Below are 26,134 nucleotides of genomic sequence, written 5' to 3'. Positions count from 1 at the left end.
GTTTGGTTTGGTTTCAATATTTGAAAAACCGACTTACTTGGTTTGGTTTCTTTTTCGAAAAATCGACCCAAACCGAACTATGAACACCCCTAATTACAAATATTATTTTAGTTATATGGCCAGTTTCACAAAAGGTTGCTAAACTATATCATGCGGAAAAGGTAAATAAAACATATAAAATCTTTGAAGATTATTTTCTTCAAAGGTAGAATCTCTTAAATTTAAATTAGATTATTAATCCAATGAGCCCCTACTCAAGTTTTCCTTTTGCATGAATAAAGGCCATGTAAAATAATATGGCAGCAAATACACGTAAAGAAAAGGTATAAATCTCAACTTCAAGCAGTTTGTGAATCAGCATTAGGTTCGGCTTCAACAAAGAACTTCTTCACTCTCTGCTGAGCAATTAATACCTGCAAGCGACATTTTGTACGTTGAATTAAAAAATAGCTTCATTAGTTATTTATGAGTTTAATTCTAGTTTATATGCAACTAACTATGTTACAAAATATATATTTACATATTCAAGTCATTTAAAAAGAAATTACAGATAACTTTATATAATAGCATTAATTAGTGATCTCGTTTAAATGATAAAACTAATATAACATGTTAAATTACACTATCAGTGAATAACTTAAACGCTAATGTAATGTATTTCTCTATCGTAGACTAAAACGGGATCTATTGTACGCAACCTTAACCTGCATTTCTGCAAGAGGCTGTTTCCACGGCTCGAACCCGTGACCTTATGGTCACATGACAACAACTTTACCAATTACGCCAAAGTTACTTCACAGTCTAAAATGAAGAAATACCTGCTTATCCCAATCAGTTTTGAGAGTGATTACAAGTAGTACTGTAGTTTGCGTCAGTACACCAAACAACATTCCAACCCAAACACCCTACAAAAAAATACAAGATAAATAACCATCAACCAAAATGAGAAGAGTTTAAAAAGAAGAAAAAAAAAGAAGGAAAAATGAACAACTTACTTTAACTTGCATTTTGAAAACATAACCAAGCACAACTCCAACTGGAATTCCAACCAAGTAGTAACAGCCAATGTTAACATATGCTACTATGCTCTGCCATCCAGCTCCAACAGCTACACCTGTAACATGAAATCTTAAAGTTGTGACATCAAATCTTGGAAATTATGTGTACATACAGCCAGACCTTTCTATAACATCTCTATATAATAATCATTTACTATAAAAGCCAAGTTTTTCTCAGAACCCATTTTTATGTTATATTATAATATATATTCTTTATAACAACACTTCACTATAGCGGCCAAAATATATCAGAAAAAATGAGGCTGTTATAAATAGGTTTAACTGTTTATGTTTACTACTTCATAGATTTAACATATGAATCAAGTAACTTACCAGAAAGAACTGGTTGGACACTGTTCAAAAGTATAGAAAATGCTAATAGAGGAGATAAGTGGTCGACTTCTTCAGCTACATCTTCACTTTCAGTGAATATATAAGCCAGGCGTCCGCGCAAGAACAGGAAGAACAGAAACAGGATGAAGCCAATGGCAAAAGAGGTTGTCACTATCGTCAAGATTGAAAACCTTGCTGCTTTAGCGCTCCCTCTTCCTAGCTCGTTTGATACTCGTACACTATAAGTTCATGAACTTGAATGAGTTATCGTCGCATAAAAAAAAAGAATCTAAAATTTCAAGAATAGGAATGTGGTTATAGTACCATGCTGCAGCTAAGAAACCAAGAGAAATCATCATTTCCCAACCATTGATGTTAAGACTGCAAAAGAAGGGGGAAATACTTAATCAATAAGATGACTATTGAAGGGAATGTCTAAATGAATTGAGATGTGGTATACAACAAGTTTACCATATAGAAAGAGCATCAATCTGAATCATAGCATTTTTCAGGTTTCCGGTAAGAAGAATCAGTATAGTGTTGTACCAGAGTTCAAGGCTGTAAAAAACAAGTCCAAAAGATTCAAAATTTCATCACATAAAACAACTCGTTCATAGTCCCTTTGTAACATCTGTTGAGCGTGCGAATAAAGTTTTACATTAGTAGCTGAAAAGATTGGGAGCATATATATAAGGTATACAGATCTCTTAATGCTATGAAGCCTTTTGGGAAAAAAACATGCCGGTTTGGCACAAAGCGGACAATATCACACCATGTTAAGAGTATCTTTAGGTTGGTTTAGCCCAACAACAATATCATCAAGGATATAAAAAGAGTTGGTATCAATAAGAAAAATTGATATGCGAAAAACTACCATTGGGAACACCAGTAGTTTCTATTTAGATTCTGATTTAACATGAAGAGTGTGAACAACTAAGAAAAGTAGCCTTAGCGTTGGCGTAACTGGTAAAGTTGTTGTCATATGACCAGGAGGTCACGGGTTCGAGCCGAAGAAACAACCTCTCGCAGAAATGCAGGGTAGGGCTACTTACAATAGACCCTTGTGGTACGGCTCTTCCCCGACTCCCGCATAGCGGGAGCTTAGTGCACCGGGCTACCCTTTAGCATAAAACAACGTACTAGCAAGCAATTGAGTGAAATCTCACCAGAGCATTGCACCAGAAGAGAAAGAGAGCTTGATAACAGGCCAGAGATCCTTAAAGGCCAAAGAAGTAAAACCTTTCCATGTTTCTTTGCATCCTCCACAAGTAACATACATTAACTGACCAATATTCGGAAGCCAGTATGCCAAAAGTGTCGATATCATGGCGCCAGTAATTCCAAATTTGAACTTCACGGTTAAAAGCCACGATAGAAATATATGGATCACAAGAGTACATGCTGCTAAATATGAAATGATCATGTTCTTGCTCTGTGCTTGTAAGAACATTTGGCATGTAAAAGATGCAACGAAGGCATAAATCACTGGTATTAACCATAACGAAATGACTCCGGCCTCTTTAGCTATCGCTTCATCCTGGCCTAATGCTTTTAATATTGGCGCTGTGAAAATAAAGATCGGTAAAAGCAGAGTCGCTGTTACTGTCAAGACAATCCAAGATCTTTGGAGATATATGCCTAACATGTGATATTGTTTAGCACCATAGGCTTGTCCGCACAACGTTTCCAATCCACTCGCCATTCCTAACTGCACATTTGGATGAAATTTATCGCTTATACATGGAGAAGAACAAATACAAGCGACGAATCAAGTGAACTAAACATCTCCTTCTTGCTCGACGAAGAGCTTTAATTTCTATACATTGATAGTAAATGTCACACCAATCAACTAAGCTAAAAGATTTGCAAGTAAGCAATCCTCCATACAAGTTTGATTAGTAACTTCAGATCTGTTACAACAGGTTAAAATACACTGATAGCGTAAAAATTCTTCACACTGTCAGCGTATATAAGTTAAATCAATACCAAAAAGCCATGCTCGAATCTCAGGAGGACATTGATGCCTAGGGCATATGCTAGTAGTACGATGGATACAATGTGAGACGTTTAAAGAGAGATAAAGGGTAATTTAGATAGATTCTCTTAAGAATAAGGCTACTAAAACTTTCTTCTTTAAGGGATGTGCAAAAAAGACAGATAATATGGACCGGAGGGACGTACCAGAATGCCATTGCCGAATCTGAGGAGGACAGTGATGACAAGCGCGTACGCTGCTAGTTCGATAGATCCAATGTGACCGATGAATGCTTGGCTAATGACATTTACACCGAACGTTGAGAATCTAGTAAAAATAGCAGGAGCAGCAATCACCCACATTTTCTTCCACTCGTTCCATATCTTGTCCTTAAGTTTCAGTCCACTATCACCCTCTTGGACTTGTACTTTACTCAACAGCTTCTCACTAATATCATCAGCTGCCATTTTGGTCAATTACAAGCTGGCCTTCTCTCACTGCAACATATAATGAAGATACATTACATGGTGTTACCTAAAAATTAGTCCAACGAACCAAATTTTTGCAGACTGAAAACTTATATATATATATATATATATAACGGCGGTGTGATCAACTTGCATGCAGGTCGACTATTCTACCAAGTACGTGCTACCTCTAAGCAACACAATAGTATCCAATTAACTTTGCCCACCTGCTTCGCTCAATTAACTGTACTCACCAAAGCTTAGGCAAAACTAATAAGCACTAACTTTTATTTCCATGGGCAGTGGCGAAGCCACATGGTGATAAGCACGGTAAAATATTATGTTTTAGAGGTATATAACATATATTGTCGAAATGTTTTTTCACTTCTTTTAAATTTGAATACCCTTGGAGAAATTTCTAGCTTCGCCACTGTCCATGGGATTTGAACTCTGGTCTCCCAAGGTTTTGCACCCACAAACATAAACATTAACTTTTCTTGTGATTTCATATATTACAATCACCTTCCTTATTTTGTTTTTGTTATAATAAACTAATTCAGATGATTATTATTCCAAAGTTCCCCTCTGGTTTTTATCGTTGAATGTAAATTGTGAAAAAACAAGAATCCACAACTGTTTATGCTATATAATTGGTGTGATTGTCAATTCAGCTTAACTCACTAGTTACTTAGTTTAGGTAATCAGGGGCGGATCTAGCCTATTGAATTTGGGTTCCCGTAAACCCAGTAGCTTTTGCATATACCCAGTATATATATTAAAAAATTCATTAAATATCCATAAATATTTGATTGTGAACCCAGTCACTTATTGTCTATTTACTTAAGGTCGTTATAGAAACCCATAAGCTTTAAATCCTGAATCCGCGCAGGTAATTATTGTAGAAAGTTGATCATTTGTCAAAAGATCCATATAAGATACTCCCTCCGTTCCAATTTATGTGAACCTGTTTGACTGAACACGGAGTTTAAGAAATAATGAAGACTTTTGGAATTTGTTGTCCTAAACAAGTCAAAAAGGGACCCAGAGTATTTGTGTGGTTATAAAAGCTTCTCATTAAGGTAGAATTGTAAGTTTAAGCTAAATTGTTATCAAATTTAAAAAGGGATCATTCTTTTTGAAACGGACAAAAAAGGAAATAGGTTCGAGAGGGAGCAAGAGAATATAATATCGAAAATCCCAAGAAAATTCTTTTGGAGAGGAGTGTATGGAATTATTCCCCAAAAAAGAATATATCGAATCTGAACTACTGCTGCTACTATTACGGGTTACAAAAAGCTATATATCGTTTCTTTCTCAGAGTATTTTGTCTTTTTCTGTTGGAATTAGAAGTTTTATATACCTATGGAATAAATTTTTACACTATCATATACTTATGGAAAAATAAGATATGTAATCTTTTAAATAAGGCAAAATATGACATGATGGATAAAAGAATTTATATTTATAGATACAAGTTAAACTCAAAATAAAACCTAAAATATGATAAGATATAAAAGAATTTATACCTGTGATATAGTATAAGTTAAACTCGAAGCATAAATATAAAAGTTAGTGCTGAAAAATCTATATTTATATATATATTAAAGCAAGAAAGTTACCATATATAATTGACATTATGGTTAAGCCAAGTGGCAAGCTAATAAATATCAATAGTATATTGTAACTTTATTCTATATTTGACTATTTTAGTTAAATACAAATATAATATAATATACGGTATTTGAATTAAAAGATAATTTTGAATTTATATATAAAGTTCTAAAATTCGAATTTAAATTAAAAATAAAATTTATCTTTTTTTATCATGTTATCATACTTAATTCGTTTAATGATCATATGCAATTATGTTAGGAACTTTTGTTATTTTTTATCGTAATTATTTAAATACTACTTCGCCTCTAGCAAAAAAAAAAAAACTAATCCATATAACTATAAAACTCTTTCACATTTAAAATCCTATAAGTATAGTTCTTTGAAACACTGTATCTAGATTTGAATAAAACCAAATTCTTTTAAAATAAATGTAATATATATATATATGATACATGTCTATGTTTATCTAAATGACAAAAAAGAGTTTACAAAACTAAATAAAGTTTACTTACATATATAATAAAGTAAGCATACATGCTGGAGAAAAAAACATCACAAAATCAGTCAATATTAAAAAAAAGTTATTTTTTTTCTTGAAGAATATTTGTTTGAAGAGTCAATTTGCATAAATGGACATCAAACAAATAACAAAACTTTGGTTATACAATTGCTATCATTAATTTCAATTTAGCACATTCAAGGAATTGAAGGGTATAAGCTGAAACCCCTTCATTTAGCTGTAGTCAAGCCAATATTGCAAGGGTATAACATTTTTTTTTGTTGAAGAATATTAGTTTTGAATCATTAGATTATGTGAAAGGTTTTTTTTTTTTTCAAACTCAACAAGAGAGAAATTGGTTTCTAATTGATAGTTTCTATAGCGACTTTAAGTGTAACAAAGAGTATATATGAAGAAAAAATTGGTATGATGTGAAATATTTTTTTTAAATGTAAACAAATTGTTTCGAAAAAAAACTCTTTACTTTTATAATAAAAAGATAAGATATTTTTGAACATTAGTAGAGAGTTTTAAAATTATTATAATAGAGTCATATCATGGATAAATTCAAAAAACCAAAATCTTATGGAATATTTACATAATATCCGGTCATATTTATTGTTTACTTTTTATAGCTAATATAAATAGATGATATATCGACAACACACGATTATACACATATTATATATGGATTATATATAAATTATACATCATTCAATTTTTTAATATAAGTGGTCGGGTGAGCACCTATTTAGGCTGATTAGATAAAGCCACAAGTAATATATGAAATAATTTCAACCAACGACTAAAAATATAATTAAAGTTCATATGTAGACAATTTTTATTAAAACTCACCCTTTTATAGTGAAATAAATTAATTTTTTATAATAAAAGAAATAATGACATAAAAAATAAGATAAAAGAAAATAAATATTGAAAAAAAATGTTGGGAAGATTTAAAAACGAGAAATAAAAGATGACAACAAATTTCATCTTATGTTTCATCTTTGTTGAGTATAAAAAATTTGAAAGTTAATCTCATCGATTTCAAATATAATTTTTTCAACTCAAATACATAGATTATAAGATAAGGATGTCTTCGAATATATTTTTTAATGTACATTATGTATCGTTTTTTAAAAATCATTATTACTAACAAACTGATATGATATTCGAATTTGAATTGGAATGCAATTTGAGTGGTTTGCATTGAGGTTAAGCCAAGTAGAGTGTAGAAAAATAAACTACTTGACAATTTTAAGACAATATATGCAATGCTTTATAATAATAATCAACTAATTTAACATTTAATGATTCAAAGAACAAAACTTTTATATATATAGGGTATTAAAAATTCAAATCCGGGGCTAGAGATATCGATAAACTTAAAGTGGAGTCATATTGAAATAAATCCGGCCAAAGAATCATTTAAATTTTTAGATAGCCGATTAAAGTGAATTTTAAATTAAGGATAATATCTACACTTGCATCATTATAAAGATAATCATTATTATAATATATATAAAATTTTAGAAATTGAAATTTCAAAATAGAAATATTTTTTGAAAGATAAAATCGTACCAAATAAGAGTTCAAGTCGTAGTATAAGAGTCACGTGATAGTCAAAGAATCGTCTATATCGTGTCAACCTTTGTGCTTTGCCATAAATATGAGTTATTATTTCACGTTGTGACTATTTTTTGGTTCCAATGACACCTATGAGAATAGTGCAAAAATAAAATTATCACTACGAGAATTGAGAAAATGTTAGTATTTTTTCATGTAGTGTCTCTTAATTAATATCTGATGATTATCTATAATTATTTAGAAGGTTTAAATGTTAAGGTTATTTACATATAATTCAAATAACTCAGATATTTAACATAGTTAATGTCAAATATCAAAATGGAGTAAAAAAATTCACTAGCCAAAGAATTTTTTATATTTTTAGACAACCAACTAAAATGAGTTTTGAATTAAGCATAATATTTTTAATTATATATTATTATAAAAATAATTATTATTGAAAAATAATGTTTTAGAAACTGAAATTTTAAGAAAGAAATATTTTTAAGAGATATCAACACACCAAATAAGACTTCAAGTAGTAGTAAAAGAGTTAAGTCTTATCCAAAGAGTCATTCATTATCTCAACATTTGATCGTTTTGCCATAAATATGAGTTATTATTTTGCTTCTTGACTATTTTTAGGATCCAGTGACACCGGCAAGAATGGTATCAAAAAAGAAAAATAAAAAAAATAGTTAATTTTTTCATGTAGTTAATATCCAATTATTATCTATATTTACTGAGAAAGTGTAAAGTTTAATATTATTTACATACAATCCAAATAACTTAAATATTTGACATGATTAGTATCCGCGCGTGATACTAATACTAGTTATGTAAAAAGCGAACAAGTGACACTAGGCAGACAGATATAACAGCTTTTAGTTGAGAGACCACGTGGATCGATTACTTGCACAAATCAATAAAAATCCCGCGGTAGAACAAACAAACACCTCCTTTATTTCTTTTCTTTTTTTGTTTTTTCTTCCTCCCTTCTTAATGATTAATTAAGATGGTTGATGAACAACAAACTAACATGTTTATTTTCATAACTTCTAAAATGATAAACAAACATCATGATTATGAGTCATGAATGAAAACTTCTACTTTCATTTGAACTTTAAAGATGATCAACCACCACCCCAGTGGCGAAACCAGAAATATTTTCAAGGGTGTTCAAACTTGAAAGAAGTAGAAAAAAAATTCCGACAAAGCGGGTGTTCAATATAGGTTTTATATATCTAAAATCAATATTTTACTTATATACACAGTATAATTTTTCGTAATTTTTCGCGAAGGGTGATCAGTTGACCACCCTTTGCTAAAGGTGGCTTCGCCCATGCCCCCCCCCCCCCCCAACCCAACTTAACCAAAAGAAAAAAAGCTCTTCCTCCTCTCCCCCTTCCCCGAAACAATGGAGGATGGAACTACTAAACCTATTATTTTCAATACGAAATATATATATATATATATTAAAACTTCAACGAATATTAAATTTTGAACTCATATTTTTAAAAGTATAAAATCTCAAAGGTTGAACTCATCAAAATTAAATGTTGAATGCGTCTCTCTCTACCTCAAATACTCTCTCATCATCATCTATCATAAGAAGATATATTTCCAGTGTGTGTGTTTTGGGAGTGGGAAGATAAAGTGCATATAAGTAAGAAAATGAAAAAAGAGCAAAGAGAAAAAATACACTTACAGTTGGATGTAGGAGAGCTGACAACTCAAGATTCAATAAAATTTTAAGAGCCAATTAAATGGAGTAAAAGTTTTCTTAATACTCTTTTTGTTTGTGTTATTGTGTATATATATCAAAGACAGGAAGAGGAGGAGTTTGAGTGGAGGTAATAAGAAAGAAAGAACAAGATTTGCAGGTTTTGAAATACAAATTCCAATTTGCTTCTTCTTACTCAGAAAGATGGAGTACTACTATCTATCAAATGATAATTGCCTTTCTATATTTGTGTTTCTCTCTAATACCCCTGCTAGATTCTCAGATTCTACTGAAAATTATGGTACGTCACTATTTATTTTTCAAAATTATAAAAATTACGTATAAAATTTGAAAATTAGAGAAAAACTAACTAGTGGATAACAAAAACAATATCTAGTTTATGATTAGCTATATTGCTTTTAGGAGAACTTTAGTTTAAATCAAGACTTTCTTTTTCCTTTTTGCTCCTAATTAAGGGTAAAAGGTAGGGGGAGGTGGAGTAGAGAAATGTAATATATTTTTAGCTACTCCCAAAATAATAATCGAATATATATATATATATATATATATATATGTATGTATGTATGTATGTATGTATGTATGCATCTTTCTTCCGGATTTCATGTTGTTCCTATTTTTCTTATGATTTCTGTGGTGATACTAATATTGTCTACATTTGTCTTTTTGTTCTCTTGAGCCGAGGGTCTTTCGGAAACAGCCTCTCTACCCCTTCGGGGTAGGGGTAAGGTCTGCGTACACACTAACCTCCCCAGACCCCACTAGTGGGATTTCACTAGGTTGTTGTTGTTGTATATATAATGTATGTATATACAGTGTATTTTATTAAAGTGATAAGCTAATAAAAAATCACATGGAATCTAACAATAATATGTAAATAAGCAAGGAACAAAAAGAGAAATAAAATATAAATTTTAGGAAAAATATAAATATATAAGACTTATAATTAAAATTATAATTGATAAAAGGCGAATAATATATACATAACTGAAATCTTAATAATAAAGTCAAAATATAAAAAATGAAAATATTTAAAATGTATATATTAATTAGATTTCTCTTATAAGAAATTTTAATTATTAAATAAACTCATAATTCTATGTTAAAAATAAAAAGAGAAAAATCACAATTTTATATTTCATATAATATAAAAATAATAATTATTAAAAGTATTGGTAGATTTTGTAATAAAATAATAAAAGACTTTTTTTTTACTTTTAGTAAATTTAAAATCACAATTTAATAAATATCAAATTATTTTATTTATATAGGGAAATATAACGAAAATAAAAAGGGAAAAACTGAATAAAACTTTTTTGTGGAAGGTTGGAATCAAACTCGTGACCACAAAGACACCACCATTAAATTACAATAACAATAACGATTCGGTAAAATTCTACTAGTGGTGTTTGGGGAGGGTAGAGTGTACGCAGACCTTACCCCTATCCCGAAGAAGTAGAGAGGTTATTTCCGAAAAACTCTCGGCTTAAGAGGACAAAAAGACAAAATGAGACAATATCAGTAACACCACAGAAATAATAGAAAAAATAGGAACAACATGAAATCCAGAATAAAGATGCAAAGCAAAAGCGAAATAGTATCCCTACCAAACTAGTCTCACAATGTTATGACATAAGGCAAGACACCACCATTAAATTATTATTCTGAAATTCAAAACCTATCCTCTCTAAACTTGAGTGATCATCCATTTTAATTGATTTCGAGTTGGCTTTAGCTTCAAATGAGGGTCATAAGAAATGATAAATTTAGAAGTTAAAAGGATAATGGAAGACGGCAAAAATATTTATTGACAGTATCACAGGTTCACAGCCTCACAGGCTAACGCCAAGAAAATGGTGAACCTACGTAACTGATTACGCCAAAATCATTATTGGCAAAAAGCCAAAATTCCCTTGTTTTTCACAATTTCTTTCAGACTTCAACAACTTCTCACGAAAGCACGTCATATATAATTAATAGGTCCCTCTTTCCAATTTATTTGAAGAACTTTGCATGTGAAGATGACAACGTGCGTAGAAATTTTGGGAAAGAAAATGTCTAGCTTCTTCGCTTTAAGAAAATAATTGACGCTTTTTTTTTATGACACTCGTACTCGAGCAACTTTACACGCACCTCAATTATTTTACCAAATATCTAGTACTTATTATTCATCAACGTAGCTATCGAGTAACTTTATTCATTAAGACTATAATAAATAAAAATAAATCACTTACGAGTAGTATTCTTTATCTCATTTGGAAGTTAAATTTGAAACATCGTGATTCTCTACTCATTTCTGTTTGACCAAAAATATAAATTTTGATTCAAATAATTAAATTTATATAAACAAGGGTTAATCCTAGTGACAATAATATCCCTAGATCTCAATATTAGAAAAAGTGACTGACAAACATTATGCGGGTTACAATGGCGGCGCCACATGCTAAATGTTTTGAAGAGTCAAGAACAGTAATGTAGCATACAATATTCAATGAACAATAATAAATGGCATTTAAGTAAATAACCGAAATGATTCAGTCAATAAGGGGTGGAATAAATGAACCTTCCACATGACATAGAGTGAATGACAAATCTTTGAATAATCAGGGATTTCTTGGATTTGATGGTAAAGTATAGATAAGAATATCGGCAAAAAGTAAATCTTTGTATTGAGTGAGTATCGAATCTTTTTCAAACTGCTATTATTACAAAATGAATCTCACGTGTCCCTCTATACTGTCTCCTTTTTCTATTTATATGAGATATTTTTCCAAGAAACCCTAATAGTATAAATGTAAGGAATATTCGCTAGAATATCCACTAGAATAATCCCTTTCAGATCCTATCTTGAAAACTAGCCGTTACAGCTCTATAGCCGGTACTCGACCTCGATCTTGATCCTTGGTGGTGCCTCGACCACGACTCTCCTCTACTCTTCGACCTTGATCCTTGTTGATGCCTTGACTGCGGCTCTCCTCGACTCCTTGACCACAGGCTTGTGCGGCTTCTCGGACCATCTTAAATGATGACTTCAGGATCCTTCTCATAATGCTATCTCGGCCTGAATATTCTAAAGGCAGATTTTGACCCATACAGTTAATTCCTCTGTTTATTGAGACCGGCCTTAGACGGGCTTGATGAGCGGATTGTTCATTGCGGTCGAAATGATTTGGCGAGCCGAACGGGTCGTGATGATTGAAGTGAAGTGGCCAATGTGGCCCTTCGCGAGCCGCGAATTTTGAACACTCCATTTCACGGTGGGTTTGTTAGCGTTGTGCTGTCCATGACTCAAGATGACGTTATGATATCATGCATCATCATGACGCACATTCTCGATTGTTGCTTCGTTAAGCCTTTAACTCTCAAATTTCAACAAAGTGCGATAACTCGGGCTAGGGACTTCCGAATTCGATTTCAGGTATACGCCCAAGTCCTAAATCATAATACGGACCCATCGAGACCGTCAAAACACGAATTTGGGTTCGTTTGCTCAAAATATTGACCGAAGTCAACTCGAATAGATTTTAAGGCAAGAGTTTCATATTTTCTCAGTTTTTAACATAAAAGATTTCTGGAAACACGCCCATACTGTGCACATAAATCGAGGAGGGCTAAAATAAGGTATTTAAGGCTTCAAAGCACAGAATTGAGTTCTAAAACATAAGATGACCTATCGGGTCATCACACAGTAGGTGTTAGTTCGAACAAGGCCGATCATAGCTTGAATTTAATTATTGCCGAGGGCCAATAGGTGTTAGTTCGAACAAGGTCGAACATAACCTGAATTTAATTATGGTCGAGGGCAAGCAGGTGTTAGTTCGAACAAGGTCGAACATAACCTGAATATAATTATGGCCGATGGCCAGTAGGTTTTAGTTCGAACAAGGTCGAACATAACCTGAACTCGAGAAAGATGTGCTGATAAGTGTAAAGTTTATTGCCTTGAAATTGTTGTTTTGGTCACATACTTGGAGAAATTTACAGATTTTTCTGGTGTTGGCTGGCATTCCAGTCTATCTAGTCCCAGTCTATCTAGTCCCTTCATTGGTTGATGTCACGACCCCAATACCTACCTGGTCGTGATGGCGCCTATCATGGAACTAGGCCAGCCGACATATTCCCAAGATAATTCGTCCTTTCAAAATAAAGATGTTTTTAAGCTATTAATTTATAAAACTTCATAGCATAAGTCTAAATAACAAAGTGCGGAAGAAACAAAAGCCCGACATCGGGATGTCACAAGTCATGAGCATCTACTAAGGACTATCCGATAATAACTAAGACTATTACAGTCTGCAAAAACACTAATATAGTCTAAGGAAGATATGAGGGAGAAGAGCAAGGCTGCGATCGCCACGCAGCTACCTTGCCAACTCCAAATATCCGTGACAGATGGAAGAATCAACGCTGGCTATCACGTCCAGGAACCCCTGGATCTGCACACAAGGTGTAGGGAGTAATGTGAGTACGCCAACTCAGTAAGTAATAAAGATAAATAAATACTGAGTAGTAAGAAACACATAAATCCACGTCATGAAATCTCAGTAAGTACAACATGCTTTCAAATCAGTATATAAGTCAAATCATCTCGTTTAAAATCCAATTTCAGTAAAAAACATCATTTGAAGTTTTTTTCAATTGTTTCAACAGAGGTTCAATGCAATTTAGAGTAAAAGTGATGAAAATCATAATCGGCCCCTCGGGCAAAACATAGTTCGTTTATAGCTCCTCGGGCAATATGAATCATAAACCGCCCCTCGGGCATATTACTCAGAATCAGCCCCTCGGACAAACATGAATCATAAACAGCCCCTCGGGCAAACCTCTCAGTCACTCATATACAGCCCCTCGGGTATACATCATAATCACTCGTAAACAGCCCCTCGGGCACAACAAAAATCAAGAACACCCCCTCGGGCAAAACATCATATCAAGGACAGCCCCTCGGGCATAACATAAATCACTCACTCGGTACCCGCGCTCACTAGGGGTGTGCAGACTCCGGAGGGCTCCTACAACCCAAGTGCTATAACAAGACACCTCGTCCCTCGGCCTCTCATAATCATAAATTAGTAACATCATGTTGCGGCGCGCAGCCCGATCCCACAGTATCCTCACAACACAAGCCCTCGGCCTCACTCAGTCAGAAACCTCTCAAGCCACTCGGGCTATTAGTAAAACAGGGTGCTCAGCCCAAAATATCATTTTATGCATCAAAACGGAGTAATAAATGAGTTATGAAATCAGTAAAACATAGCATGACTGAGTACAGATCTTAGATCAAACCAGTGAGGAAATAATAAGAAAAGGCCCCTAAGGGTCCAAACAGCTTTGGCACGAGGCCTAAATATGGCATTCAGCCCAAATTGTAGAAATTCATTTTTAAATCACAAGTATTATATAGTTCAGTCAATTACGCAACATAATAGTCGCTACGGGACAGACCAAGTCACAATCCCCAACGGTGCACGCCCACACGCTCGTCACTTGGCATGTGTGTCACCTCAAAATAGTACAACGATGTGAAATCCGGGATTTCATACCCTCTGGACAAGATTTACAATCATTATTTACCTCAAACCAGACAAAACTCTAACCCGCGATGCCCTTGCCTCTCGACTCGGCCTCTAATGCTCCGAATCTTACCAAAATCAGTATATTATCATCAATATACGCTAAAGGAATGAATCCCATACGAAAATTATCAAATTAGACCAAAAATCCCGAATTTGGATCAACCCATCCCCCGGGCCCACGTCTCAAAATTCGACAAAAATTACAAAACTAGAAAACCCATTCACTCACGAGTCCAACCATACCAATTCTATCAAAATCCGACTTCGAACAGACCTTCAACCCTCAAAAACCCATTTATGAAGTTTCTAAAATTTTCCCCAATTTTCATCCCAATCCTCTAATCAAATGATGGATTCCATGATATATTCATGTATTTTAGCCTAAACCAAGTTAGAATCGCTTACCCCGATGAATTTCTTGAAAAACCTTCGGAAAATCGTCTAAACCCGAGCGCTCTAGGTCAAAATATGAAAATAAAACCCTGAATCTCGTATTTATAGTGCACCCCTTGGATTCGAATCTCGCTGACCGCTAAAAACCAACGTCGCCGCGCCCCTCTCTCCGCAGTCCGTGGAATTCCCACCGCGGCCGCGAAAGCCTCCAGCTCCTGGAGGTCGCGTCCCTTCTTTTGCTGTTCGCGCCAGCCTTTCCCGCTGACCGTGGAATTTCTGCCGCCCCCGCTTACTTCCCCCGCTGACCGCGAGATTCCTCCGCGGTCCGCGCTCCCAACTTCAGAGACCAACATCTGAACACCAGCAGTTGTTTTCAACAGCTATACCCATCCGATAACTACTTGAAACACACTCGAGGCCCTCGGAACCTCAACCAAGCACGCGAACACATCCCATAACATCATTCAAACTTAGTTGAGCCTTTGAGTCACTCAAAGCAACACTAAAACACCAAATCAACCTCGGATTCGAGCCTATGAACTTATAAACTTTCAAATTCCACAAATGATGCCGAAACCAATCAAATCACCTCAGAATGATCTGAAATTTTGCAAACACGTCACAAATTACACTACGGACCTATTCCAATTTCCGGAATTCCATTCCGGCCCCAATATCAAGATTTCCACTGCCGACCGAAAAACGCTAAATTTTCAATTTTGTCAATTCAAGCCTAATTCTACCACTGACCTCCAAATTACATTCCGAACACGCTCTTAAGTCCAAAAGCACCAAACGGAGCTATCCGAACCATCAGAATTCACATCCAAGATCTTCTACACATAAGCCAATATCCGGTTGACTTTTTCAACTTAAGCTTCTAAATAAGAGACTAATAGCCCGTTTGGCCAAGCTGCAAAAATCAGCTTATTTTGAGAAGTGCTTTTTTTCAAAAGTGCTTTTCTCAAAAGTGCTTTTGGTGAGAAGCAGTTTGTGTTTGGCTAATTAGTTTGAAAAGCACTTCTAAGCAGCAATTAGTGTTTGGCCAAGCTTTTAAAAACAGCTTCTAAGTGTATTTTTCTCAAAAGTGCTTCTCAAAAAAGTGCTTTTGGAGAGAAGCTACTTTTTTCTGCTTCTCCAAAACTGCTTCTGCTTCTCCTCAAAAGCACTTTTTTTCCTTCCAAAAGCTTGGCCAAACACCTCAATTTTTGGCCAAAAGTGCTTTTGGCCAAAAAAAGCACTTTTGGCCAAAAAGAAGCTTGGCCAAACAGGCTATAAGTGTCTCATTCCACTTCAAGACCACTCCGAACCCGAACCAACCAACATGATAAGATGACATACAGCTGAACAACACATAAAGAAGCAGAAATGGGGGAAACGAGGCTGTAACTCATGAAATGACCGGCCGGTCGTTACATCCTCCCCCTCTTAAACAAACGTTAGTCCTCGAACGGGTCTAGAAACGTACCTGAAGCCTCAAAAAGGTGTGGATATCTGCTCCGCATCTCCCGCTCAGTCACCTAAGTAGCCTCCTCCACGGGCCGACCTCTCCACTGCACTTTCACTGAAACTATATCCGTTGATCTCAACTTCCGACCTGCCGCTCCAAAATAGCCACTGGCTCTACATCATAAGTCAAATTACCATCTAACTGAACCGTGCTGAAATCCAAAACATGAGACAGATCGCCAATATACTTTCGGAGCATAGAATTATGAAATACCGGATGCACTCACGACAAGCTAGGTGGCAAAGCAATTTCATAAACCACCTCCTCAATCCTCCGAAGCACCTCAAAAGGCCCAATGAACTGAGGGCTCAACTTGCCCTTCTTCCTAAATCTCATAACACCCTTCATGGGTGAAATCTTCAGTAGAACCTTCTCCCCAACCAGTGGAGCACCTTGTTTTCATTCTCCATTTATTCCATTCTTTTTAGGATGGCTACGAGGGCGTGTCACCTGCATTATTGATGATATTATGAGTTATACCTGTCATTGGAAGGGGAGGCTGGTTGCGCTGCTCGTCTGTTGGTTGTGTTGTGCCAGCCATTTTGGTTTCTGCAGTCGAGCCTGGAGCGAGTTTGTTGAGGATGCTCGTCAGCGTGTCAGTCAACTACGCTTCGAGGAGCTTTTTGACAGCTGGGGCGCCCCTTCAGCTACAGGAGTAGAGGCTCCTTGGCCATGAGGTTTTGTTATACTGCAGTGTGGAGGTGGTGATCCATCTCGCCAAGACTGGGCGCTGTGCCTTCACCCGCCGTTTCACATCTCTCGTTGATGACATTTATGAGGTTGGTCGGGAAGTCACTTATTATCCTCACCATTTCTTCTCGGTTACCTTTCATGTTAGGTTTTGCACACAAAAAGAAAAAAGATCTGGGGTTTTGTGACTTTAGTGACCTGCGTTAGTTGTAGATCTAGAGGAAACTAAATATTTAACTAAGAAATTCTCACAGATGGCGCCATATTGTTTGACCAAAAATATAAATCTTGGTTCAAATAATTAAATTTATGTAAACAATAGTTAATTCTAGTTAACAATAATATCCCTAGATCTCTATATTAGAAAAAGTGACTGACAAACGTTATGCGGACAACCATGGCGCCACGTGCTAAATGTTTTGAGGAGTCAAGAACAATAATGTAGCATACAATATTCAATGAACAATAATAAATGACATTTAAGTAAATAACCGGAATGATTTAGTCAATAAGGGGTAGAATAAATGAACCTTCCACCTGACAGAGATTGAGTGATAAATCTTTGAATAATCAGGGATTTCTTGGATTTGACGGTAAAATGTAGATAAGAATATCGACGAAAAGTAAATCTTTATATTGAGTGAGTATCGAATCTTTTTCAAAGTGCTATTCTTACAAAATGAATCTCACATGTTCCTCCATTGTGTCTCCTTTTTCTATTTATATGGGATATCTTTCCAAGAAACCCTAATAGTACAAATGTAAGGAATATTCGCTAGAATATCCACTAGAATATTCCATTTCAGATCCTATTTTGAAAATTAGCTGTTACCGCTCTATCGCCGGTACTCAACCTCGATCTTAATCCTTGTTGGTGCCTTGACCGCGGCTCTCCTCGACTCCTCGACCTTGATCCTTGTTGATTCCATGACTGCGGCTCTCCTCGACTCCTCGACCACAGGCTTGTGCGGCTTCTCAGACCATCTTAAATGATGACTTGAGGATCCTTCCCATAATGCTATCTCGGCCTGAATATTCTAAAGGCAGATTTTTGACTCATACAATTTCATTGATCACTAGGTCACATAGCTGTGCGGGAAAATAATTATTAATTTGGCCCATCAAGTAATAAAAAGTGACATAAAAAACGAAGAAAGAAAAAGTGTTTCTTCCGGTGAGCCCACAAATTGATGAGAAGCTAATAACATCACTTCCTCCATATTTCTTATTTATTTATTCTGATAGTTCTCATGCACTTAACTTTTCATCTAATTTAGTGGGCATTTGAACGAAGAAAGAAGACGTGTTTTTTTTCCGGTGAGCCCACAAATTAATGAGAAGCTAACAGTGAAAATAGCACGGTATAGCCAATTTTCGGACTAGTCAATCAAAAATAGCCAGCGTTTACCAAGTCAATGAAAAATAGTCATTGTTTTGCTGCAATAGAGACCGGTCCAGCATAATATACTGGAGTTCGGTGCACTTGTGTATGAACTCCAGCATATTATGCTGGACCGGTATACTTTGCCGGCTCCAGTATAATATACTAGAGACTGGAGCACCGGTGCTCCAAACTCCAGTATATTATACTGGACCAATATACTTGCTGGAACTCCAGTATATTATACTGGAGTTCTAGTGTACTTATGCTGGAACTCCAGCATAATATACTGGAGTATTTTCCGATTTTTGAACAGTGTTTTCGCTCAGGTTTATCTTTATATAAAAAGTGGCTAAATTTCAATTACTTTTAAAATTGGACTATTTTTAAACGACCAGTTGTAATTCTCGCTATTTTTGAACGACCTCGGCCCAAGCCCATCCTTGTAACGGGCTACTTCAGAAACGAGCCCAGACTCGAACTAACATTTCTTCTTAAACCCTCCTCTGCCGCCATAGACGTGCTGTTTTTAGCTGCGAAAATCTTCATTCTCTTTTTCCGGCCGAAGCGAAAATTGTAAGTGATACTTTCGTTTATATTTATCAACGTTAATTGCTTTAATTACTCAAATAAATTGATATCACTGTTCCTGTTGATTTCTAATGGCTTGAAATTGTTAAATTATACCCTTTTCGTTCCAATTTAGGTGAAATAGTTTGAAAATGGATACTCCGGTTACTCAGATTAGCAAAAAACGAAAGGTTGGTGATATTTTTAAGTTTTTCGTTAAATTTCAATATACTGCTGTTCATTTACTGGAATACTTAAGATTCGAGGTGTTTTTGAATCAGTTTGTTGCTGATGGCGTCTTCTTTGCGGAGCTTAACGAAGTGTTGACACGTGAGTTGGCTGAGGACGGATATTCTGGTGTTGAGGTTAGAGTTACTCCCGTGAGGACTGAGATCATCATCAGAGCCACTCGTACTCAGAACGTTTTAGGTGATTACTCTAATTTAGGTTTTTTCCCCAAATATTTTCTGTGTCGAAGGTTATACTTTTTGTGGCTAACGTGAAAACTCTATTCATTTTATAGTATTGTTTGATATATTTGTTAGCTTTCTTCGTTCTATTTATGGTTTCATTCCCAAAATCGCTTACTCTCTGGTTTCAATTTTATGTGATGTGGTTTGACTCATTACGAAGTTTAAGAAAGAAAGGAATACTTTTGAAACTTGTGGTCTTAATCATGCTATAACAATTGTGGCTGTAAGATTTGAAGCTTCTGGTCTTAAACATCTTATAACAATTTTGTGGCTATAAAGCTTCTAATTAAGAGTAAAAACGGGAGGTTCAGAATTAAATTATTTCCGAATACATAAATGTTTCATTTTTCTTAGAATGGACTAATGAACTGGAAGTCTGGAACAGATGGAATATTTCTATTTAGTCGAGAACTTAAATTTTTGACACTCGTTACTAGCCTTGAACCCTTGACCTAGCAGTTTAGTCGAGAGCTTAATTAATCTTGTATTTTTTCATTAACAACTTCTAAATTTTCATCATGATTTTGGTTGGATTTTATGTTGATGATACCATTGGTCTTGCCGTAATTTCTAAAATATGTTTGAGATTAATTTAGTTTGCTGCTGAGTCACCATTTAATTTGCCTTACAAATTTAAATTGAGGAAAGGTATGTCGATCATTGACCATTCAGAGAAGGGGACAAACAAAAGAGATAAGATGGGGAGGGTGAGAGAATGAGAAAAAAATTGCATCTTTGTGACATTTGGATTTCAAAGAAAATCAAGAAAGCAAGGGTAGGATAGTGTTTTTGGACTTTTGACCCAAAATAGCAAGAACTAAGAGAGAGAAAACCTGACATTTACATTTACTGATGACTACTAGCGTTTTGTTCATTTTGTAGTAAGTTATTGTCCTCCATGACTAAAATAGTTTCCCTCCAACTCATGTCCTTATCCACTTGCTAAAAAGAAGTGTGTCCCAGTGTCTGTATGTGATGAAGTTCTGTTTGGTGTTATTTTGAGTTGATTAACATCATGTGTTGTTATTTGATACATTTGATCCATGTATTAGGTGAGAAGGGAAGGAGGATTAGGGAATTGACATCAGTTGTCCAGAAGCGATTCAAGTTCAAAGAGAACTCTGTGGAGCTATATGCAGAGAAGGTTAACAACAGAGGGCTTTGTGCTGTTGCTCAGGCCGAGTCGCTCCGCTACAAGCTTCTTGGTGGTCTCGCTGTTAGGAGGTAAGATGTTCAGTCTATGTATGAGATTACGTTTGCCTCAAAATTGATTCTTCTTGGTCCTTTGATACCTTTTCAGATGTTTCAATGTTCTCTTTTATGAGAAATTCTGGTATGCTTAATATCTTTTGTTTCTGCATTGCCTTTCTCTGGTAAAATTTTACAATCTCTGCATGTGTATTTCAGTCCAATGTTCTCTTCTTTTATTTATATCCAGTCCTCTTTACTGAGACTTATTAAATTTTGAGAGTGTTGGGTTTGTGCTTAAATTTTTTTCTGCATATGTTTCCACAAATGTTCTAGTGCCAGTTTTGTGTTGGATGATGACTAGAGTCCTCCATGCAAACATCCATGTGGAATATTTGTCTTTATGCAGAATTTAGAGAGGAACATTGGTAAATAATTCATAGCTTGTATTGTGATTAAACTTGAAATAAGTATATGTTGTTCAAAATGGAACCAATGGTGAACGAAGTGGGTGAAAAACAATGGAGAGCAGGGTTTAAATCCAGTAGAGACAAAAAAAATAGGTGATGTCTTCCCCTTCTGCGTAAAACTTTTTGATATCATTTCTTTCACCTTATTTTCTGGGTTTCTTGTTTGTGCATAAAGCTCTGATGATGAAGTTGTCAAAATGCTTATATCGTTCCAATTTCTGAAGCTTTGGTCATAGACTCAAAGCTAAATGTGGAACTGAAGGGACAACTGAGGAGCTTGTTTGCTTAACCCTCTCGGGCTTAACTGGTACCTGTGCTGGTAGGAAGTAGCAGGTACTTAGTGGAATAGTGAAAGATGTGCGAAAGCTGGTCTAGATCACCATTATAAAAACAAGTATATGTTATTCAAAATGATTTTTTGAGTGATGACCTTATTTTGAGCCCGAGCTAATTCCTCAAGTTGAGTATCTATAAAGCAACTAGGTTGACTTGGTGCGGAGTTTGTGTCAGAAGAGGACTATGTCAACTGAAGCTATTCGAAAAATGTTGTAAGTGGTATTCTGGTAAATATATACACATCTGTCCATGGGTTGCGACGTACAATATTATTAAAGCCATCACTTTGTCACATCAAGCGATGAAGCAATGAAAAGCGAGGGATGATGGCTTCCGGGTGAACTCGTTCACATTAGAGAAGTTTGTGGTTCAAAGAAAGGTGAACAAAGTGATCCAACGAGAATCAGGCGCTTCATTTACTCTGAACTTTTAGAAGTTGGATTTATATCGGCTTTATTATATATTGGAAACTGAAATTAGTTATTTTAATTGCAATTTAATTTTTTGTATACTAATTACATGGATGTTTACTACTTTTAAGTTTTCCGTAAATTGTGTGCTTCACTTCTCTCTTCGCCTCAAGCCCCATGAACCTTGTCACTTTTTGTGCTTTCCAGTTCTAAAAGTACTCCTTTCATACTTAAATTTGTGTTCTTAAATTTCTTTGTGATCAATGTTCTGTGGTTTAATGCATTTTGCATTTCATTATTTAAATTGTTCTTTGAATTTATATTATCAGGGCATGCTATGGTGTTTTGAGATTTATAATGGAGAGTGGAGCCAAGGGATGCGAGGTATGCTACTGCAATGTTCTATATATCTTCTCACTACACCTCAGATGCAGAGTAGTAACACCTCATTGATTTATTAAACAGGTGATCGTTAGTGGAAAGCTGAGGGCTCAGCGTGCTAAATCTATGAAGTTCAAAGATGGTTATATGATTTCTTCCGGTCAGCCTGTCAAGGAGTATATTGACTCAGCTGTAAGACATATTCTCATGAGACAGGTTGGTTCCATGCAAGTGACTTCCTCAGTCTTGCTAATTTGCTCTCCTTGTTTTCTTTATTCTTTTTTCTCGCGACCAAGAAATTCCGATGGCTCTTGGTTCGAAACTGCCCCTCTAGTTAAATAGACACGCACTTAACCCGCACTCACGCACTGCGCACTTACCACTAGACCGAAGCTTTGGGGGCTTGTTTTCTTTTCTTGATTTCTTTTATTTTTCTTATCGTCGTTGTTATCTTGTGATGTGTTCCATTCTTTTGGGTTGTACAGGGAGTACTTGGCATCAAAGTTAAGATCATGCTTGATTGGGATCCAAAAGGAAAGCAAGGTCCAACAACTCCTCTTCCAGATCTTGTCACAATACATCCTCCCAAGGAGGAAGAAGATTACGCCAAAACGTCGGTTGTGGTGCCAGACGTAGTGCCAACAATGTTGCCAACTGATATTCCTATCCCAGTCCCAGTTACGTAGACAGCGAATCTCACTTGCCTCTCGTTGAATAATCTCCGAATGTTACATTTATAAGTCAAGTTTTAGTTTTTCTTCTTTTTTTTTTTTTGGTTCATCTTTGGGTACTGTTAAACATGTCTGGAAATCCGTTACTTTATATGACTATCTTTCTAATGCACCTAATAAGATTTTTATTCTATTCTATTAGTGGTTGAATCTACCCTTATTTTGACTTTTTTTTGGGGGTGTGCGTTGTTTAGTTCATTAATTGGGAATTATGTTCTGTTTAAATATTGTTTAAATTTTATTGGACATCATGGAACAAATCCTCAGCTTAACACAATTGAAGAATATTTAACCTCTTGGTGGGTGTATGCTCTCTCAGATTCTAGTTATTGTCTTGTTATTTGGAGTTTATTACGTGTAGTTATCCTTTATGTGACCAAACTTTATGAAATCTTCGAGAACTAGTCATATTGATGTTTGTAAAAAGGAATGAGATTTAGCAATTTAAATTAAAACCACATTTTCTTTGTAAAGTTCTATTTGTTTACTTAATTTCCCGCTCACTATTTTGGAATCGAACACAAGCGGTTTTGAAGTTAATAACACAAGTTTGAATTATCATTGAAGGACGTGGTGGGATCTAGCTAAGCCTGCTTCGTAACAACTTCTGTTTGATTTTAGGTCTTCGTTGTCTTTTTTTAACATCTTCATTCACCATAATTTTATATCTATGGACCGGTGCATCTGTAGGGTGACACAAGACATGCCGAAATCTCATTCTTTTATTTTATTCTCAATATGCGCAACTTGCACATTTTGGGGAATGTGGTCAATCTTTTATCTTATCTAATCAATGTATAACCGTACATTTTATCATTCACATATCTGAATCAGCTATTTTGTGAATTAGACTTTAACGATCAACATTCACTACCATATAACATTGACGGTGTTTATAGTTGCACTATAAAATAACGCCCCTATAATTTGATCTTTTTGATGAGTAGCTTCGGTGCAGAGAAGTTGAAATCTTCTGGCTTTTTAACAATGAGAGGTTGAATATAAATCACAAAAACAATAAAAATATTGTTGCTTTTGCATCCAAAATTTGTGCATGTTTACCTGAATCTTCTTATGTATCCACATTGCAGGACGTTGTTAACATTTAATTTGACTTAGTTGTAAGTTGTAACAAGCTACATTTTTTAGATAAGTATAAATGCAAATGCATGTAGTTGCAATTTTTAAGTGACTTGGTATCTCTAGCAAAATTATAGCTAATAAATTACTAGCAAAGAATATAGTAGGAACCAACCCTTAACTATAGGTTTTACGTTCGAGTCTTATGAATAAGAAAATCTCGGATAGGGAGCGCTCCCCTTTAGTGAACCTATTGCAGTCAGATAGTAAATTTCGAATACAAGATGAATAAGCCGGAAAAAAAAAACTATAATCAATTATCATTTAAACATACACAAATCATAGTGGAATTAATTAAACATCATATAGATACAATTAAGAGGACACAAATTTAACCAACTTTAACTCCTCTTAACAGGATCAAAGTTGGAAACACCAATAATAGCACCAATAATTGCAGTAAGCACAGCCCCACCTGCCACAATGCTAAGCAAGAAATTCTTAAGTGATGGTGAAACTCCATCAGCAGCTTGTGCTACATCAGGTACAACCATTGATGCTGTAAGTACACCTGCAGTCAACCCTGTCACTACCTTTTCCTTAAGTGAAGCTTTCACTACAAACTTAGCAACAATTGGTTTTGAATTTGTTGCAATATTTTTTGATGGCCTAATTGGCAATGGCTTAAAAAAAGCTTCAACAATTGGTTGCTTCTTTTGGTTTGTGTAAGTTAGTGGCATTGCCATTGAAACTACTGAAGTTGAAGCCATTATTTTTTGCTCTCAAGTTTTTTCTTTTTTCTTCCTTCTAAAATTTAAGAGTGTGGTATTGGTAAAATGATGTGATTTTGAGAGGAGAAAGAGGAATTTAGATTAAGAGGATTTTTATTGAGAGGTGGAAAATTGAGCTATAGGGGTTTGGTATCTTTTCCTTTGTGCTTACGTGGCTGATTTTCATTGGCTATGGTGGATAAGGTTATCTTATTGGAAGCTTGTCATATTTTTATGTTCGTGTAAGTTGAGGAAAAAAAAACCATATTGCATCAAATTTTTAAGTTAAGGAAATAAGAAACCCTTTTAAATAATAGAATTTGCGAACATAATCTTATTATTAAAATTTGTCTCAAGTTTTAAAAGTTGAACAATTAAATTAGTTGTACAGTTAAATTTTTTTCTTCTCTTTTATTATCTGAATGTGCATAATTTATCTTCATTTGAAATTAGTATATATATAAATTTTAAATAAAATAATTAAACATTATAACCACAAAATTTTAGAGAATTTTTTTTAGTTAACGTTTAATGAGGTGGTGGTTGGTGGAGATGGCTAGCGGTGCTGGCAGATGTTGAAAGTTATATAATGGATAGAGACTGAGACATAATTTTCACTAAAGGGGCACAAAAAAGAAAAAGGTAAAAAATTAAAAGAGATTATGACTAGTGGAAATTGAACTAGTAACCTAACAAAGATTTTGAACCCCCATTGACCATTGAGCTATACTTTTGGGATGTGTCAAATAGATTCATAATATAAAATATCGAGATACAAACCAAATTTTTCCTTATATATATAGTGTATTTTCTGACGAAAGGGTTTCGGATGAACCCTCTTCCAGCCCCCTAAATCCGCCCCCGTTAATGGATAGTAGCAGTTAGTGGTAGTATAGCTAAATTAAAGATGATGGGTTGTTTG

General features: G+C 34.9%; 3 protein-coding genes across 3 annotated transcripts; 1 reads left to right on the top strand and 2 right to left on the bottom strand.

The window, feature by feature from the left end:
- LOC109228526 (protein DETOXIFICATION 21-like) lies at positions 138 to 9,456 on the bottom strand. Its single transcript, XM_019393645.1, has 9 exons — positions 9,221 to 9,456; positions 3,573 to 3,863; positions 2,558 to 3,099; positions 1,863 to 1,949; positions 1,716 to 1,772; positions 1,392 to 1,630; positions 996 to 1,114; positions 819 to 905; positions 138 to 413 (listed from the first exon to the last, which is right to left on the bottom strand). The coding sequence occupies exons 2-9, from the start codon at positions 3,831 to 3,833 to the stop codon at positions 339 to 341; spliced, it is 1,467 nt and encodes a 488-aa protein (XP_019249190.1). The 5' UTR covers positions 3,834 to 3,863; positions 9,221 to 9,456; the 3' UTR covers positions 138 to 338.
- Positions 19,272 to 23,516, top strand: LOC109228525 (40S ribosomal protein S3-2-like). The gene is made up of 7 exons (XM_019393644.1): positions 19,272 to 19,379; positions 19,510 to 19,564; positions 19,655 to 19,802; positions 20,899 to 21,070; positions 22,580 to 22,634; positions 22,716 to 22,847; positions 23,117 to 23,516. Exons 2-7 carry the CDS (start codon positions 19,526 to 19,528, stop codon positions 23,315 to 23,317), a joined length of 747 nt encoding a protein of 248 aa, XP_019249189.1. The 5' UTR covers positions 19,272 to 19,379; positions 19,510 to 19,525; the 3' UTR covers positions 23,318 to 23,516.
- On the bottom strand, positions 24,732 to 25,303 carry LOC109228524. Its single transcript, XM_019393643.1, has one exon. The coding sequence runs from the start codon at positions 25,210 to 25,212 to the stop codon at positions 24,844 to 24,846; it is 369 nt and encodes a 122-aa protein (XP_019249188.1). The 5' UTR covers positions 25,213 to 25,303; the 3' UTR covers positions 24,732 to 24,843.

Source organism: Nicotiana attenuata, chromosome 7, assembly GCF_001879085.1.
Source record: "Nicotiana attenuata strain UT chromosome 7, NIATTr2, whole genome shotgun sequence".
Classification (NCBI taxonomy): Eukaryota; Viridiplantae; Streptophyta; class Magnoliopsida; order Solanales; family Solanaceae; genus Nicotiana; species Nicotiana attenuata.
The sequence above is the reverse complement of the archived record's forward strand: the minus strand, read 5'-3'. Positions and strand labels throughout refer to the sequence as shown.

Bases quoted from the DNA above. Each gene is read 5' to 3' on its own strand.
- LOC109228526 (XM_019393645.1), bottom strand. From the start codon at position 3,833: ATGGCAGCTGATGATATTAGTGAGAAGCTGTTGAGTAAAGTACAAGTC. The intron at 1,115-1,391 runs GTAAGTTACTTG...TTCATGTTACAG, and splicing joins TGTCCAACCAGTTCTTTCTG to GTGTAGCTGTTGGAGCTGGA. The intron at 906-995 runs GTAAGTTGTTCA...ATTTTTTTGTAG, and splicing joins TTTTCAAAATGCAAGTTAAA to GGTGTTTGGGTTGGAATGTT.
- LOC109228525 (XM_019393644.1), top strand. From the start codon at position 19,526: ATGGATACTCCGGTTACTCAGATTAGCAAAAAACGAAAG. The intron at 19,565-19,654 runs GTTGGTGATATT...TTTTTGAATCAG, and splicing joins AGATTAGCAAAAAACGAAAG to TTTGTTGCTGATGGCGTCTT. The intron at 19,803-20,898 runs GTGATTACTCTA...TCCATGTATTAG, and splicing joins TCGTACTCAGAACGTTTTAG to GTGAGAAGGGAAGGAGGATT.
- LOC109228524 (XM_019393643.1), bottom strand. From the start codon at position 25,212: ATGGCTTCAACTTCAGTAGTTTCAATGGCAATGCCACTAACTTACACA.